The 11,948-nt window shown below is 39.4% G+C and overlaps 2 protein-coding genes across 3 annotated transcripts; one reads left to right on the forward strand and one right to left on the reverse strand.

The window, feature by feature from the left end:
• The first annotated feature begins 889 nt into the window (after window positions 1-889).
• EMB3119 (Ribose 5-phosphate isomerase, type A protein) lies at window positions 890-8,405 on the forward strand. Of its 2 annotated transcripts, none has more exons than XM_088960574.1 (2): window positions 890-1,990; window positions 7,982-8,405. In XM_088960574.1, exon 1 carries the CDS (start codon window positions 1,095-1,097, stop codon window positions 1,980-1,982), a length of 888 nt encoding a protein of 295 aa, XP_088816700.1. In that variant the 5' UTR covers window positions 890-1,094; the 3' UTR covers window positions 1,983-1,990; window positions 7,982-8,405. The 2 variants fall into 2 exon arrangements, with proteins under 2 accessions (XP_088816700.1, XP_088816699.1); XM_088960573.1 differs by having other exon boundaries at window positions 913-1,994.
• Window positions 7,783-10,933, reverse strand: LOC148879151 (uncharacterized). The gene is made up of 6 exons (XM_088960575.1): window positions 10,403-10,933; window positions 10,139-10,297; window positions 8,850-8,930; window positions 8,590-8,715; window positions 8,241-8,345; window positions 7,783-8,111 (listed from the first exon to the last, which is right to left on the reverse strand). Exons 1-6 carry the CDS (start codon window positions 10,509-10,511, stop codon window positions 8,035-8,037), a joined length of 657 nt encoding a protein of 218 aa, XP_088816701.1. The 5' UTR covers window positions 10,512-10,933; the 3' UTR covers window positions 7,783-8,034.
• Window positions 10,934-11,948: the final 1,015 nt, after the last annotated feature.

Raw genomic sequence — 11,948 nt, forward strand, 5'->3', positions numbered from 1 at the left:
TTGATGCCTCTTGTAATAGTGATGGAAAATGTATAGTGGCCTGTATAGTTCAAGACCATCTTGGTAAGGTTCTAATGATCAAAACATATAAACTTGGTACTTATTCCATCAATTAGGCTGAAGCTTAAATTGCATGGGAAGCCTATGTCCAAGCTACAAACTACAAGGAGTTTCATATCATCAAAGAGGGAGATTCATCTCTTGTCATCTCCTTCATCAAAAGAAATGTGGATATTCCTTGGAAGCTGAAAGATTCATTCGATGGAGATCTTCATTGTCAACATGTTTTCAAAGAAGCAAATCAGGCAGTTGATCGGTTGGCTCGGGGGGCTCTTTATTTTTCTTCTCTAGATTTTAGCATTTCATCTCTTCCCTCTTCTCTTATTCTTATTTGTTATGCCAACGTCTCGGGATGTACTACCCCGTTGTGTGTAATATATTTTGTTTCATTAAAAAAACGATGCGAGGCATGATGCGTGAAGAACATATGGAGGGTTAGGGGTTCAAGGGAGGGGAATGGACTACCCTCATTGTGTAGGCTAATAGGCTGTAGCTCATGAAGCAAAAAAAAAAAAAAGAGAATTCCACACATACCCAATGGAGATTTCTGATTTCCACTGTAGAGTTATAAACATTCAAAATATCAAAAACCCCGTTATATACACCATCACACTCATCCCAACTGCATTTTAGGCCTAAAAATTCTGAAGGCTAAACCGTCATTCTCCCCAAAAAAAGTCAATAAAAAACAATAAAGATAAAAGAACCTAAAAAAAAAAAAAAAGTACCTACCAAAACTACCCACTACCCAGTGCGAGTGACTCGTTAACTCGGACGATCTACTTCTAAGTCAGAGTAGAAACTCTGGGAGAACGGAACTAAAAACCTCAACTAGACATCAACTGCGACAAAACCCCCCCCCACCTATCTTCGTCTCTCTGCACCGGCCCCAAGACTCAACTTACTTTCTTCATCACACACAGCCCATCAACAACCCGAAAGCTGCCGTATAAAAAGGCTGAAGAACAAAACAAAAGTCTACCTCCCATTCTTTCTCTCGCTATTCCTCTTCGATCTCCATCCTTCTCCGCCCAATGGCCACCTTATCCCTTCTCTCCTCTTCCTCCCTCAAATCCTCCTCCGCGTCCTCTTCCTTACTCCATCACCACAATGCTGCCCGCCTTATCCTGCGCACCCCCTCGTCCCTTACCATACGCCCTCTTTCCCGTACGCCTATGTACATCAGAGCCTTTTCTTCTCCATCTCCTGCCCCCCCTCTCACCCAAGACGATCTCAAGAAGCTCGCTGCCGATAAGGCCGTCGAGTACGTTAGCAGTGGCATGGTCCTCGGCCTGGGCACTGGCTCCACCGCGGCCTTTGTCGTCGCCAAAATCGGTGAACTCATCAAGACAGGCCAACTTAAGGACATAGTTGGCATACCGACATCGAAGCGCACTTTCGAGCAAGCTGCCTCACTGGGTATTCCGCTTTCTGTCCTCGACGACCACCCACGTCTTGATCTTGCGATCGACGGGGCCGACGAGGTTGACCCAGATCTCAATTTGGTAAAGGGACGTGGCGGGGCGCTTTTGAGAGAGAAGATGGTGGAGGCGGCATCGTCCATGTTCGTGGTCGTGGTCGATGATACCAAATTGGTGACGGGTCTTGGCGGGAGTGGCCTTGCCATGCCGGTTGAGGTCGTTCAGTTTTGCTGGAAGTACAACTTGACAAGGTTACAGGAGTTGTTCAAGGAAGAGGGTTGCGAGGCGAAGCTCAGACTGGATGGAGATGGGAAACCTTATGTGACTGACAATTCGAATTATATTGTGGATTTGTACTTCAAAACTCCAATCAAGGATGCTGGAGCGGCAGGGAAGGAGATTTCAGCATTGGAAGGAGTCGTGGAACATGGACTATTTCTCGACATGGCCAGTTCAGTTATCATTGCCGGGAAGGAAGGAGTGAGCGTGAAGACCAAGTGATCATCAAAGTGGGTCAGAAATCAAAGTTATCCCTGTTCCTTCATTTCTGTTCTTATATACTTCTTCTTTCTAGAAAAATTGTATTTTTTTCTGGGTGTAACATGCAGTTGGATAATTTTGGTACCTTATCAGATGCCTTATATTTTGTAAGTTGTAACACTTCCAGTTTATTGGCCATGATTAATTTATCTTCTAGCCAATAGAACTGGAAAGCAGAGGAAAATTAGTGGTGGATGTTTAATTATAATTGAATTTGTTTCAGATACATGATTTTCCTGGAGATGAAGAGATTTCATTCTTGATCAATTTGCAGTATTTTGTGTTGTATTGAATTTGTCTACGTCTTTAGATGTATGAAATTGGGATATAGAAGAAGAATGGTACATTGGTCTTGTGACTAAACTAATCATTGGCATGTTAGTGCCAGTTCCATGAGTCAAATGATTGAACCAACCGAAAGACTATTTGCATCTCTTATGAAAGTAGACAACCAATACTGGTTCAAATACAAATCTTTACTGGCTATGTCCTTTCTGTTCTAATATAATGAACAAAGGGTAGGAAACCTTGCATATAATCTTTTTTTTTTTTTTTTGAAAAGGTAAGGTAAGATTTTATTTCAAAGAAACAAGAGTACAACAGTTCCCTGGTCAAAAGAAGCCCGGAAAACAACTAAAATTATAGACTCCAAATGGACTGAGAACTAAACAACTCAGCTACATTCAGGTGCTTAAATTCAGCAGTAACCGACACCTAGGAGATCAGCTTGCTGACCGACTTCTGTACTAGCTCATCTGGACTTTTTGACTTGTTTGAGAAAACTCTATTGCTTCTTTCTGACCACAAAGACCAAAGAATTGCTGCAGGAATTGTTTTCTGAATAAGTCTTCATTTTTTCTTCAAGCCTGCCAGATTCCAGCTAAATAGGAGGTCTTTGACTGATCCCGGCATGACCCAACAAGCTCCAGCAGACTTTAGAAAATGCTCCAATACTCTAGAAGATATTGAGCAGTGGATACTTGGATGATCTGTACATTCTGGCATCAGTCCACACAGCCCGCAAGCAAGGTTTGAGAGCTGCAGACCCCTCCTTTCCAAGCTGACTTTTGATAGGCACTTATTGAGCACCATAGTCCAAACCAGAAAATTGGATTTAGAGGGAGAAACTGCATTCCAGATTTACTTACAGGGAAAGATAACAGGCCCAGAACTGCTAAGTTTAGAAGATAAAGACTTGATTGAAAAGTTGCCATCCTTACTCCATTTCCATATCCACTTGACCTCGCTAAGCATATCAATATTTTGGCCCTGTAATAGATTCAGCAGATTCGTTACCTCATTTAGCTCCCTATCAAACAGATCTCTCCTAAACCGTGGACACCAGGTCACTGAGCTGTTGGATAAAATATAGGAATCAGCCAATGAAACTTTTCGATCTACAGAACATTGAAAGAGCTGAGGAAAAGCTTCAGCCAAGGGGCTATTCAAACACCAGGGGTCCCTCCAAAATTTAACCCTGTTACCTCTACCCACTTTAAACTCCACACCTTCCAGGAAAACAGGTTGACTTTTTAAGATACCTTTCCCTACTGAACAGCCCTTACTAGAGAGAGGGTCTTCAGATTTCCAGTTACCCCAATCCACCCCGTGCTTGGAGGCAATTAAGTTCCTCCACCAAGATGTTCTTTCAGCAGCAAATATCCAGCACCACTTGCTAAGCAAGGCAGTATTTATCACCTTCACCTTCCTAATTCCTTGACCCCCTTCCTTTCTAGGTAAGCGTACTTGGTCCCAATCCACTAGATGAATTTTCTTCTCTTCTTCCCAACTCCTCCACAGAAAGTTTCTCTGCAGGCTTTCAATTTTTTCGGCAACTTTGGCTGGAATAGGAAATAGGGACAGGAAGTAGGTAGGAAGATTGGACAGAGTGCTCTTTATGAGGGTCACTCTACCCCTAGGCTAAAAGGTATTTAGCCATCCAAGAAGATAATTTTCTCTCTAGTTTCTCAATGACTGGATCCCATATAGCAGAGGATGAGCCTTTCGCCCAAAGAGGAAGTCCCAGGTACTTCACAGGGAAGAAGTCCACCTGACAAGTCAAAACTCTTGCACACTCCTCCAAATTCAAGACCTGCCCTACTAGAATGATTTTGCTTTTATGCAAGTTAACTTTAAGCCCTGAGACCACCTCAAACCAGTAGAGGATCCCAAGCAAGATTTCCAACTGATCAATTGAGGCATCAAGGAAACATAGAGTATCATCAGCAAACTATAGAATGCTAACCTTTTCTGCTTGAGGAGCAATTTCGAACCCCTCCCAAAGCCCATTTTCAGCCGCCTTAAGAGAGAATTGAGAGAGAAGCTCCATAAGGCAAATAAAGAGCAGGGAGGAGAGGGGATCTCCCTGTCTTAGGCCTCTAGAACTTTCAAAAAAATCCCGCCGATTGACCATTAATTAGGATTGAGAACTTGGGTGAGGATATACATACTTTGATCCAATTTCTCCACTTCTGTGCAAAATTCACTTTTTCTAGCACTAGATCCAAACATCTCCAATTAACATGATTATAGACCTTTTCTATTTCCAGTTTACACACCAGACCCGGATTTCCTTCCCTTTGTCTCAAGTCTATGAGCTCATTGGCCACTAAAACTGAATCAAGCATTTGTCTCCCCGGGACGAAAGCACATTGATTGCATGAGATCACACTGCTCAACACTAATTTCATTCTTTCGGCCAACACTTTTGCTAGAATTTTGTAGAAACTGTTTAGGAGACTAATTGGTCTAAAGTCCTAAGAATTGTGGCCCCCTCAATCTAATCTTCAGGATCAGTGTCACAAAAGTGGCATGAAGGCTTCTTTGCAAGGAGGCATTGCAATGAAAATCCTGAAAGACCTTCAGGAGATCTTCTTTAATCGCATCCCAACATTTAATATAGAAAATATTTGTTAGACCTTAGACCATTAGTGGTTGCCTTATCAGGAAGCCAACAAATGTTGGGAGTTTAAGCTGTTGTTCCAGTAAACCATGCCATCTGTAGAACATTGCTGAAGAGGCTGATCCATGGAAAAAAGAAATTAAAAAAAAATTATACCGAAATACTTTCTGTTCTTGAAAGAAATCTCGTAGGAATATACAATCCACTCCTGACCTCACACCATCATCAATTGAGGGATCATGGGTTGCCAGTCAGCTCATATTGAACTTTGATGGCTGTGCACAATGAAACCCAGGCATGGCTGGTAGAGATGCAGTATTCACAAATCTATTAGGCAACATTCGTTGGTTGTATAGTGCTCTGACTGGAGGTGCAGAAGCTCCAAAAGCAGAGATTATAAACCTTCTCGTGGAGGTTAGGACAACCAAGAGGATTTGACCTTCCTCATAAAGTCCATGTGTCTCAGCCAATGCTATAATGTAGGTGATGTAGGACCAGCTCAGTTATAATCCTTAGAGAATGTTGAATGGTCTTCTTGATCAGAGTTTTATGGCTGTCAATGGCTGTAATGACTTCTTGAAGGAATAAGAGAGAAAATAGGGAGAGAAAGAAGAGGGAAAATACCTGGAATCACTCACAGGGTGCCTAGAATCACTCTAGGGCATGGGAATCACTCACCATAGCTAGCATAAGCTAAAGAAAACTCAATATAATTCATTGCCTTTGTGTAAAACGTCCATACATATTTATAGACTCTAAACTCATAATAATCTTAGGAATCAAACTGTTAGACTCATAATATTCTTAGGAGTCAAGCTGGTAGACTCAATAATCCTAGTAGGACTCAAACTAAGATGTTATATCCTATTTCAATTCAAAGAAGACTCAATAATTCTAATCCTACTTATACAATGACTCTGAAATTTTAAACAAAAACAAACTATAACTAGACAATTTAAACCCTATCATTGGATGCCACAGAAAATTGCAAAAATGACAAAAATACCCCTACCGTCCAAAAATACAAAAATACATAAAATATCATAAAAGTCCAATTTTGACTCTTCAGATCCTGCATCATTGTCCCCCGGTTGAAAAAAACCCATCCTCGAGTTTTGAAGAACTTGATGATGAAATGTTGATATGCCCCAATTACAAAGGGAATAGGACTTCCCACAACCACATGCTTGGACTGTAGATTAGAGGCCACACACAGAACTAGAAAAGGATCTTGAAAGAAATGTATTTCTAAAACATTGCCTTCCCTAACCATCTGTGTTAAATCATCGATAACATTAGTTTTTTGAACACTTAATTCATCAACCAACCATTGTGATGAATCTTCCCCTCGTTTATCCAAACTCTTAACTGCAATATTTAGAACCTTTCCTTCAACCTCTAGCTTAGGAGTTACCATCTCTATGTGTTCTGCTATCATTGGTTCTTCAACAAACTCTAGGGCTCCTTCCATTTTAATGTTGGTGGAACTTGTGCTATGTCAGGTTGTAATTCTTGAATTAGTTCTAGTTGAACTTGAAAGGTAAAGTCACTTACTTTCTTATTAGGATCTACTATAGTCAACACATTTGTATCTTGCACCTGAATTTCTTTAACTTCTCTTCTATTTGTTCTTGATCATTAACCTCAGGCTGAGCATGGGTGTTGAAAATTCCAACAATTATTGTTTTTTCCTGGCCTACACACTCTTGAAGTTTTTCTTCTTTAGCTTTATTCCTCAACTTCAGCTAAAGGATAGGTATCAACATGCAAGGATCTTTAACTTATGTTGTATGAAACTGAGCTTTTCGTGGAATTGCAAGATATATGAAATCATATACATCCTCTAGAATGAAAACCTAGAATGATGAACCAAGTGGAAATCTAAAATGGGTATACACATAAATGCACATTAGATCAGAAAATTGTCCCATTTTTTTTCCACTTCTTACAGTTAATGGGATATTCTTTTCCCAGAAGTTGCAGTTCAAATATAAAACTGAAACAATTTAAAGTGAATAAGCAGAATCAATAGATATGTAAAATTGAAACTTACCTCTCCAAAGGTTTCAGTTTGACAGAGCTTTCCCAATTATACAATAATTATAAGCCCACAAGATTGGAAAACAGATCGAGTATGAGAAGTAGTGAATGGTATAAAGATGAAGGATCATCATTTCATACAAGGAATCTGATCCATGTGTACTCCTTTGTATGAACGTGGGCAGATGTTTGGTTAATTTGTGGAATTTTTGCTCTCCTCCAGATAGGTGGAATCCTAAGGAATGGTGGGTTGAATCTATTGCAACTAATCATTGATTGACCTTCGGCCTTAAATGTGGCTGGTTTTCTCTTGATGATAAAACCAGCAGAGTCTTTTCAATTCTCTCTCCTCCATGCTTTTCTGGAAGTAGCGGTTATTGGAGAAATAAGAGATTGAAGCCAAACTTCCTAGAATCATGGTCTAAGATGTGAACAGTGTCTACAAGAATCTTCTTTTCTTCTTTCCTTGTAGTAAATTTCTCTTTTCGAAATAATCAAAAGAGTGGTCAGTATTGTCCAGCCAAGTCTAATCTTTTCTTACTGATGAGAAAGAAAAATGGATGCATTCTCATCTGTTAGTGTTTAATTACATATGGATTATTGATAGGAAAAGTACTATATGGCTAGTCTGAGTATACTGATTTGATTCAACCTATTCAAGGTTTGCTTTATTTCATTTTATCTTGTTACACGACATTTGAATGGCCATAGCCCATGAGACACTCTGAAGTCTGAACATCTCTTGGGACCATGCAACAAGTATAGCCTGATTAGGTCTTTATTTTCTTATACAGATGGTTAAATTGGCAAAGTAAAGAATTACCCAAAAACAGTCCCAGATTCAAATAAATCAAAATTAATCACTCCAATACAGCGGTGACATTTATTATACAGCCAATTCTATGTAAATACAAGACTACAAGAGTCTTTGGCATCCAAACATGGTTTATTTATTTTACAATAGAATCTGATCTAATGGACAAGTAATGACGCCATACAAAAATGAAATGTGATGTAGGTAGTAATAAGACGAGAGCGGAGAGGGAAGATGCCAAGATGGTTCTTCTACTTCTATTTCCAGAAAATCATGGCCAAAGATATCATCAAAACCATCAACCAATTGAAGCTCCCAGGCAGACCGGAGGTACCTTGAAGGTGGGAAAAGAAAAATAAAGCAAATTAAAGGAAATCCATCAAATCAACAACTTGAATATATTTGGTCGCTCTACATACAGTGAGAAGAAAAAGAAAATGTGAGGAATGATTATGATCCCTACCATGAGCTCCATTGTCGGACAAGTTAACAGATGTACCCGGGGTTTGGCTGGCTGATTTATTGGATACCGAGATTCCCAGACTTTCACAATCCGCTCCCAACGTGCCTGGTAAATGGTAATTCTCACAATATTATTATTAGCTACTGGGCTTGGCCTTTATCTTTACTTTTGCATGCAGTTTAATAATAATATCATGGGTAAGTAAAACAGCAGAGGTGCAACTTGGGCCAAGCCCAACCTGAAATAGGCTGAGCTTTGGGTGTGGGCTGGACACCAACCATTAACCAGCCCGGCAATGCCTAAGTTGCATTAATTAACAGGAAGGATGGATGATGGTGAACGAACATACATTCGCTGAAGCAAGGGTAGACGGAGACGTTGAGAAGGTTATAAAAACCCTCCTTGCAGTCACATACACGAACGTGGTTGGACTTCTCTACGCATGTACCTTCTCCACAGTAAGCCCAATAGCACGCTACAAAGACCAAGTATGGATGGTATTGGTAATTAAATTAAAATGATCTAATATAACAATTGGGATAATCGTGGCAAAAGAAAAAAAAAAATAGCAATAGTAATAATAAGGTTATTATATAGGTAGGTGATTACGGTCCCAAACGGATGAGTTATGTGGAACTTCTTTGTCTGGAAGAGGAGGAGGTGCTGATGAGCAGGAGTAGTCCAACGTGCCTGCAACAATTTCAAGTATTAGACCACATTAATACCCTACCTAATACATTGGCAAATCAGTCTTCAGTTTACTTTTTTATTCTCACCATATAAATTAAGGTTATGTTTGGTTTGAAGAAAAAGGCAGAATGTATGTAAGGTTTTCCCATCTTACTCTTCCTTTCTCTACTTTTTTCTTCAAACCAAACACAGCAAAAAAATAAAGAAATGGAGAGAGAAAATGATTATTGTAACAGAGAAAGAACGAAATTCCACAAAATGAAAATAGAGAAAAAAAAAACAACTTTGACATGAGAAATTGAGGAAATGGATTGATTCGCAGCTTTTCGTGTTCGGTTGTATATTGATGGGGTAAGGGCGAAAGGTGCTAGGCTCGTCTGAACTCTGAACCATAGTAAAAAGGGAGATATCTTGACCGTGAATTGATGGGGTGGGAGGGCTAGAGCCTAGTAGTAGGGGGGCCTGGTATTCAGAATTCTGATTACTTTTCCGTAATAAGAATCCAAACATGATGAGATAAGACATGTGATTAGTACGTCTTACCAATATGATTTCAACCATTTGAAAAAGGGAGAATGACCGATAATGCAAAGGTATGATAACGGCATCTAGTTAGATGTTATTGCCACGTGGAGGGCTGAGATACCAGTTATGTCACGTCAGTCGTCAGTGGAATAAGTGAAACAAAACAATACTACTCCTTGAATTCTAGCCTATTTGATGGGAGGGATTATAATTAACCTATTAGAAATGAATTAAGGTAACCCCTGGCCTGCATTTTCTTCCATATATGCCACCCTCAGGACACGGCCACCCGGCCACGATACAAGCGAAAGGAAGGAACCGATGTGTTGTAATTGGCTCCTGAATGGAAAACGGCTGCCTCTACAGTGAACGTAACTCTTACGCCTTTTAGCACTATGGTATTGGTAGCTATTCATTCCATATTATTAATCTGTTGTGAAAACCGAAAAGCATATCTACTTTCAAGAACCGGGCATCGGTCGACCATGATACCCTCAGACCTCATCAACTATTTCTGGGAGAGCCTTCGTTTGGTTTTAACTAGTTACATGTCTTGAAATTACCTCCTTTTACATAAAGTAAGAAAGTTAACAACTCATCTAAGAACTGAATTATAGTAGGAACTGGCACTTGAGCGAACTATAAAGTTGAACGAAGAAGGAAAAAGTTTTAGAGCTACTCACATTTGGGAATCACGCAGGGTAGATATTTGAAATAATCTTCAGTCTCGTTGTCGAAACGGGTTCGTTTCCAACCTGCATCGCATTCACAGGTGTATCCGATAGCGTTACTCCAGGGCTTGCAAGTCCCCTTCCCGCAATTCACTTCTTTGCATATCTCCTCTGTACAGTTAAAACGACCCAAATTGAAAAAAAAAATAGCTTAGTCAGTTGAAGAATGAAAACCCAGATGATGAAACTGCATGAAGACCAGAGAGATATAAGTACCCGAAACGGGAGAAAACAGTGGAGATAAAGCATCGTTCCATGCAGTTATGGGTTGGACAATGAAGACAACGATTGCAAGAAACACGATAGGATTGGAGGAGGAAGCCATCTCCAATAGCTACACGGAAAGAGACAGTGGGATGAGAAAGAGAGAAGTGCGATAGAAGAGGAGGATGAGATGCTTCTTCTTCTTATTGTATTTAGGGGTTTTAACTGGAATTTATTTTATGGCAAGCGACTTGGGCTTTTCAAGTCCAAACGACTGATTAATATTTTAGGTAACGAATTAACAGAAGGCTGAAAGTCTTCTCTTTTCTGGAATTAATCCATTCGACGACATTCCACATCGACGTTTTCTTAAAATCTGCTCTACATTTGGCGCCTCACACCGGCCTCACAGACACATATACTGTGCATTGAAAACATTTCCGTATTTATGTTCTCAATGCATAGTGGGATGTGCTTGTGAGGTAGTTGTGGGCGTCCTGTGGAATGGATTATCCTTTCTGCCATATACATAAGGATTTGTTTGTTTTTAGAGAGAGAAAAGAGGGAAAGTTAAATTGTTAAGGCTATGTTTTGTTTGAAGGTAAAGGTAAGAAAAGGAAAGGGTTGTTTTAGACTCCATACTTTTTCCTTCCGTTATATATTTTTTTTCTTAAAACCAAACACAACTTAAAAGAATTTTACAAAATAAGAACTTTCCCTCCCTTTTACTGTTTCTCGACTCTCATTTTCTATGAAAGGGTTCAATATTCTAAGAAGTTAGGCATAATCTTGTCTTCACATTAATTCAGATGACCCAAGAGAAGAGAAGAGATATTCAGTAGTCCAAGTCGATTTACAAGGGTCGACAGTACATGCGCGGAACTTGTCAAAATAAATTAAATAAGTATAGGAACTTTGCAGCTCAAAATTCAACAAGATTGGATAAAGGTACACTTATAAATTCATTCAACCATCACGTGTTCTTTCCTTTTATGGGAATATAAAGATCTACTAGAAAAAAAAGCATGGAAAGAAAACTCAACACAAATGACACAACCAACTTTGGTCATTATGTCAATTCATACATGTTGATATGGCAATGCTTTCTTGATGAAACCTCTGATTAAATTCAGACGATCAGCAATTCGTTGAAATTCAAAATATCACATGATCTGTTTCCTTATTTCACTTAGGGATATATTGGAATTGATTTTTTTTCTCTTGGTAAAATAGGGTATGGTAATTTGAGTATATGTTAAAGTCTCCTTCCTAATGTTTAGGTAAGGATGGTAGGGGTGGATTTGGGAGAGGGTTTTATAGATTCTAAATTCTACATGTCTCTTTAGACTTTTCAATCCTCACCTTCCTCAAAATACATAGAGTGTTGGATATTGAAAAACTAAACCCTCTTTGTACATGAAAATGAAAAACCCTCCCTGACCCTATCTTTTATGTGCTCAAGAATAAGGTAAGCCAGTTTGGTGGGTTGAATCTAAAATCCACATCTAATTTCTTGGTATGTATAAGCAATAATCTAGTAAAAAAATATGAATAAACA

This window comes from Nelumbo lutea, chromosome 1 (assembly GCF_056320005.1).
Source record: "Nelumbo lutea isolate HS-2025 chromosome 1, American lotus-T2T, whole genome shotgun sequence".
In the NCBI taxonomy this organism is placed as follows: domain Eukaryota; kingdom Viridiplantae; phylum Streptophyta; class Magnoliopsida; order Proteales; family Nelumbonaceae; genus Nelumbo; species Nelumbo lutea.

What these genes read in the sequence shown, in the direction of transcription:
- LOC148879151 (XM_088960575.1), bottom strand. Translation starts at nt 10,511, where the DNA reads ATGGCTTCCTCCTCCAATCCTATCGTGTTTCTTGCAATCGTTGTCTTC. An exon ending in TAACTCATCCGTTTGGGACC is followed by an intron (nt 8,716 to 8,849) that starts GTAATCACCTAC and finishes TGGTCTTTGTAG; the next exon opens with CGTGCTATTGGGCTTACTGT. An exon ending in GTCCGACAATGGAGCTCATG is followed by an intron (nt 8,112 to 8,240) that starts GTAGGGATCATA and finishes CCCACCTTCAAG; the next exon opens with GTACCTCCGGTCTGCCTGGG.
- EMB3119 (XM_088960574.1), top strand. Translation starts at nt 1,095, where the DNA reads ATGGCCACCTTATCCCTTCTCTCCTCTTCCTCCCTCAAATCCTCCTCC.